Source organism: Paroedura picta, chromosome 9 (genome assembly GCF_049243985.1).
Source record: "Paroedura picta isolate Pp20150507F chromosome 9, Ppicta_v3.0, whole genome shotgun sequence".
In the NCBI taxonomy this organism is placed as follows: domain Eukaryota; kingdom Metazoa; phylum Chordata; class Lepidosauria; order Squamata; family Gekkonidae; genus Paroedura; species Paroedura picta.
Genome location: NC_135377.1, coordinates 67,377,004 through 67,382,492, shown reverse-complemented (window position 1 = coordinate 67,382,492; position 5,489 = coordinate 67,377,004). Strand labels below are relative to the sequence as shown.

General features: G+C 50.5%; 1 protein-coding gene across 1 annotated transcript; it reads right to left on the bottom strand.

The window, feature by feature from the left end:
• Window positions 1–1,490: 1,490 nt before the first annotated feature.
• LOC143845118 (uncharacterized) lies at window positions 1,491–5,172 on the bottom strand. Its single transcript, XM_077353200.1, has 4 exons — window positions 3,207–5,172; window positions 2,656–2,739; window positions 2,393–2,476; window positions 1,491–2,113 (listed from the first exon to the last, which is right to left on the bottom strand). The coding sequence occupies exons 1-4, from the start codon at window positions 3,826–3,828 to the stop codon at window positions 1,560–1,562; spliced, it is 1,344 nt and encodes a 447-aa protein (XP_077209315.1). The 5' UTR covers window positions 3,829–5,172; the 3' UTR covers window positions 1,491–1,559.
• Window positions 5,173–5,489: the final 317 nt, after the last annotated feature.

Genomic DNA, 5,489 nt, shown 5'->3' with positions numbered 1-5,489 from the left:
TTCCCTAACCGTCATTCCGAAGATGCCGAAGCCACGGAAGGGCTCCTTCTGGCAGCGCGCCGAGGCTGAGGCACTTCTGGAGCTTGTGCTCCAATCGAAAAGTGTTGGCCGCCTTATGGCCAGCACCCACTGCCACACCAAGGGTGCTTACCTGGTGTTGGCTTCAAAGCTGAGGGAAAGGGGCTACGTCCGGACCTGGGAGCAGGTCCGGACAAAATTCAAGCGCCTTAAGCTGGACTTCCTAAACAGTCTGGAACAGTGGGGGGGGATCCCGCAGCCAAGTGGGAGGACGGTCTTCCACGACCAGATGGTAAAAATATGGGAGAAGGCTGGGAAGCCCCCCCTGGACATGAGGAGGCATATGGGTGAGTGCTGCCCTTGTTGTGTTTTACCCTTAAACATGCATGGAATGACTAGCTGCCTCTTTCCCCTACTGTCCCCAATGAAATTCGAGAAAGTATTTAGATGCTGTCAACCCCCTCAGACTTAGCCAGCCAGTACTGTAGAACCACTTTGGTTATGCGCTTAGACTCTAACTGTGGTGTGTCCACCAGCTGTGTTTCATCTCTGTTTTGTGTGCTTTTAATTATGATTTGTCTTTTTCTTTGCCCAGCCACACAATCACCATCCAAGCTGGCAACAGCACCTGAGCGTGAGGAGGGGGAGGAAGAGGGACCTTCCACCTCGGGACAGGCTGCAGGTGAGAGTTTTATGCCTGTGCGGGAGACCCATGTGTGTGTACCCCCATGGAGCCATATGGGAGCCTGCTGTGATGCTCCCATTTGAAGTGTTATTAAATTCTTTGTTTGATTTCTATAGCTGAAACTGTGGAGGCAAGGCTGCGTGCGATGGAGGCCAGAGTTACTTCCCTGGAGGCTCAAGTGGCAGAGCTGAAAGGGGAGATTGAGCAGCAAAGGCAACAGAGGGAGGCGGAAGAACGTAGGTTATGTTCCCCACTGCCCAACTCTTCTCACACTGTGGCTAAGGCCACTTAAAAGTGTATGCATGTAAACTAAAGAAATTTGAAAATATGTGTGGCACTAATGTGTACTTTTTCTCCCTCCCCACACAGTTAAGAAGAAGGAGGATGAGGACCTCTTCCGCCGCAAAGTCCGGGGGTCCGTGGGAAGGTTGAGCAGGAGAGTGAGGGAGATGGAAGGGGCTGGGCAGGGGAGCAGTGGGACCTGAGTTTTGTTTCCTGTTTGTGTTTTGGGGTAGGGGTTGGGGGGGGGGGCTCCAAGTTTCATTCCCTAATGTTTTTCCCCTGTTAAAATGTTTTTTAAAATAAAATGTTATTGCAAATTTTATAACAAGACTCCAGTGTGACTTCTTAAACTCGCACATATTTAACCCCACACCACACTCCTAAAACTCCTTGAACTAACACCCCTCCAACCTCCAACCCACACAGCAGTACCACAATATAGACAATCACTAGAGAGGCCGCTTTCGGCCTTGCAGATTCTACAGTAGGGTACACAGAGACAGAGTCAAAAATATAAACTTTATTCAACAAACAACAAAACACAGATAACATGAAATAGAAAAAGTGGGCAAAACTAGGAGGGGGAGTACTTGTCTGCTGGTTTTATTTTCCTCTTTCCGAGAATAGTCCTCCTTCGTGTTTGGGTGGAGGCATTCTGAGAGGGAGTCGGTGGGGTGGGTGCTGGAAGTGGTGGTGTTGGTGTGGGTGGTGGTGGGGGTGGTGGTGTGGGTGGTGGTGGGGGTGGTGGTGGGGGTGGTGGTGGGGGGGCGGGGGCGATTTGTGGAGGGTAGGCCCTTTCCATGACCACTACAGCCCTCTCCATGAGTCTCCTTATCAGTCGCACCTCCTCCACGCCTTCGCGTAGGATTTGGTTTGTCTCTCTAAGGACTGCCCTCAATTTTCTCCCCTCCTGGGCAATGAGTGTGAGCATGGCTTGGTCAGCGGCAGCGGCACGCCGTGACTCCTCATAGCAGTGCTCAAGGAGCCTCTCTCCCACGCTTGTCAAGACGGAGACGCGCCTCAGCCTGCCGCGTTCCCTCGTAAGCCTCTCCTCTGCTGGGAGCGCACCTCTAGGTGGTGGGCTGCCTGGAGCCAGGGGTGGTTCCTCCTCCTCATCTGAAAGAACCTCTGTTGGCAAAAAATGAGAAACAAAACTGTTAGTGACATCAATAAAGTCAAAACACACCATGGTGGACATGGTGTTCTTTTTTGTCCCCGTGTTTTCCTGCCAAGAATTTAAACAATCCCCGGCGAGCACATGGCTATTGTTTGTTTGCCCATGGTGTGCTTTTACTTTTGCCTACTTTCACAGCAGGACTCTCAACAATTAAAAGGGAGCACATGGTTAGTGCCTAGCGACATTGTCCTGCAGCTATGGCTCGAAAGGAACAGGTCATGCACGCTCACCATCTTGAATCTGTATCCGCCTGCGCCGTGCAGGAGGTCCAAGCAACCCAGGCTGTTCCTCCTCCTGTGTTCCGGGTATGAAATCTGCAAAAAAAGGAAAAAAAACAGATCTAGGACCAAAGGGTGGCAAAGCCAGCTTCAAAGGCTACACCAGCAACGCAGAGGGACTCTCTTCTTTCTCTTAGCAGTGCTGCTGCCCTGCACAAACAGAAAAGCACAAAGCAGTCAAAACAGCCCCCCCCCCTATTTTAACTAATACTTACCAATGTTAGTTGATGCCCCCGAATCACTATCCACGTCAGGTGCTGCTGGAGACTCGAGGGGCCCCGTCCCTGGCAACTGTGTCTCTGTGGACAAGAGCAGAAAATAGTGAAAAATGAGCAAGCATACACCATGAACCACAAAGCAAGCTCCCAAAGTAGTGAGCCAAAGTACTGCAGAAGGCCTATGGGCGAGGCATGCAGCAAATATTTTGGGGCTGTTGGTTAAACATGACCGTTTCAAATACTAACCACATCAAGCACTCCACAGCCAACCATCTTTTAAAATCTTTTAAAAATTAAAATTAAATTATAAAATTAAAACCGTTTCAAATAGTAAACACAGCAAGCACTCCACAGCCTACCATCTTTTAAAATCTTTTAAAAATTAAAATTAAATTATAAAATTAAAACCGTTTCAAATAGTAAACACAGCAAGCACTCCACAGCCTACCATCTTATGCGTTGCAACGAACTGACGAGAAAACGATGGCCAAACGTCAGAACACACATTTGCTCAAAAGGAAATATAAAATAAAAATAAAATCACTTACCGGAGGCAAGGGGCGTTTGCTCAGGAGCCTCCTCTGGCTCCCCAGGAACGATGGCGATGAGGTCCAGCGTTACCGATTCCGCGGCTCGTTGCTGGACGGGGGGTGGAGGGCGAAAGCTGGACGAGGTGCCCTCGCCGGGATCCTCCTCAGCGGGTGGTTCCTCGACCGGGGCAGCCGGCTTCCGAACCACCTTAAGGCTCCGGCCGACGCGCTTCGGCCTGCCGGATCCTTCCCCGTCTCCGTACAGCTGGCGCTGCTCCTCGAAGTAGGGGCAGGTAACCTTCTCGTTGCCGGAACCCTTATTATGGTTCACGGCACGCATATACTCTGCCCTCATTGTCTTGGTCTTCGACCGGCATTCAAGGCCGGTCCTGTTGTGGCCCAGGGCGCGCATCTTAATGGCCACTTGTTCGAATACCTCCCTATTCCTGTGGGAGGACTGGAACGCGTCCTGGATTTTCTCCTCCGAGAAAATCCCGATCAGGTCCCTGATCTCCGCGTCCCTCCAAGTTGGGCCACGGCCGGTTGCAGGGACGGACGAGGCTTGAGAAGACGATTCCATGTTGCTTTCGCTGGTAGCTGAGCAAAATGGTGGTGGAAGGTGCAGGGTGCAACGGATCATATACCTTCCCGCACACAAAGACAAAGGGACTAGCCGGCTCCTGATTGGTAGAGGGCAGTAGGGGACACGCGCATTGGCCACATTAGGTCACATGTAACGTTCAAAACTCCTCGCGCGGGAACAGGATCTGCACCTAATGGCCAGATTGGCGCCCTTGTTGTTTGACTTAACGCATGCGCTGATTCGTTTACACGAGAGAAGAGCAGTTTGAACATGCAGCGGGAGCCATTTTAGGAAAATGTCCGCCATTACACAAACGCATGCCGGTGTTCAACCGAGAGCAAGTGCGGCAGTACTCGGCAGTTCCCCAATAATATTCACCAGCCACAGCATAAATCAACCAAACATGACATGTTACTGGCGTACGTTCGTTGGCACGCTCAGAGGAATGTTTTTTAAAATGAACGGGGGACGGCGACTCCGCTTGCCGGAGGTATAGCTGCCAATGGAAGGGGTTGTCCGCACCCAAGCACAAGCACGCACCGGGAACCACACAAAGACCCACTACACATAAGCCGCCCCTCATGATATCACCACGAATCATGTCTATTGAACCCCTCTAAGCTAAGCAGGAGACTGCGAGCGGCGACCGTTCGTTGGCACGCTCAGAGGAAAATTTTTTAAAATGAACGGGGGACGGCAACTCCGCTTGCCGGAGGTCTAGCCGCCAATGGAAGGGGTTGTCCGCACCCAAGCACAAGCACGCACCGGGAACCACACAAAGACCCACTACACATAAGCCGCCCCTCATGATATCACCACGAATCATGTCTATTGAACCCCTCTAAGCTAAGCAGGAGACTGCGAGCGGCGAATGTTCGTTGGCACGCTCAGAGGAGAATTTTTTAAAATGCTCCCTGTACGTTGACTCCGCTAGGACTGGCCGATGGTAGACGGGGTTTTAAGCTTTGGCCAAATTTAGGGAATGTGACGGTGTGTGCCACTGTGCTTGTGAAAAACTCTTGTGGTGTCCGGGCAGAATTTCCTAAAGTGATCGTGCTTGAAAGCCAGTCGCTGTCCCGTTGCCTCGTAGATCCCCGCTCGCTCGGAGAAAAAAAAAATGGCGAACAGTTCGCCGGAAGTTTCGAGGACAGGCTCGGGAGGAGGGACTTTGAAGAACCCGCAACAATGGTAACGCACAGGTCTTTAGCGCTACTGTTGCAGATTGGTTGCAGGAGTGTATCGCTATCCGGAGGGTGAATCCAGTTTTCTGGATTCCCCTAAAAGCGCTACAACGAAGCGCTTTTGGCGGGTCGGTTTCAGGATTGTTGCAGATCGTTAACGACGTCGTGCGTTATGGCAAATTAGTAGCGTTTTCAATCAGCAACCATTGTGCTATTTTTAAGCCGTGGGAAATGCCCCTCAGTATCTCAGTGGGGCTGAATTCCAAGGAAACATGCTTCGTAACACAGGCATAACCCTGTAGAAGATGTCACATGAGGCTATGTAGTTCTGAAATCTGGTGCTGGAATGCAGATTATTCAACTTCTTCTGGTTCTGAAGCACCCTTTTAATACTGATGAAATTTTTCACCATTGACTTAATGAATAAAGATGGATCAAGTGTCCATCCAAACTATGCAAGCTCTCCTGTTTTTAAAAGTAGTTTGTTTTGAGATTATCAGCAGGTAAGTGTTTTCATTAGATACCAGTTTTTAAAAA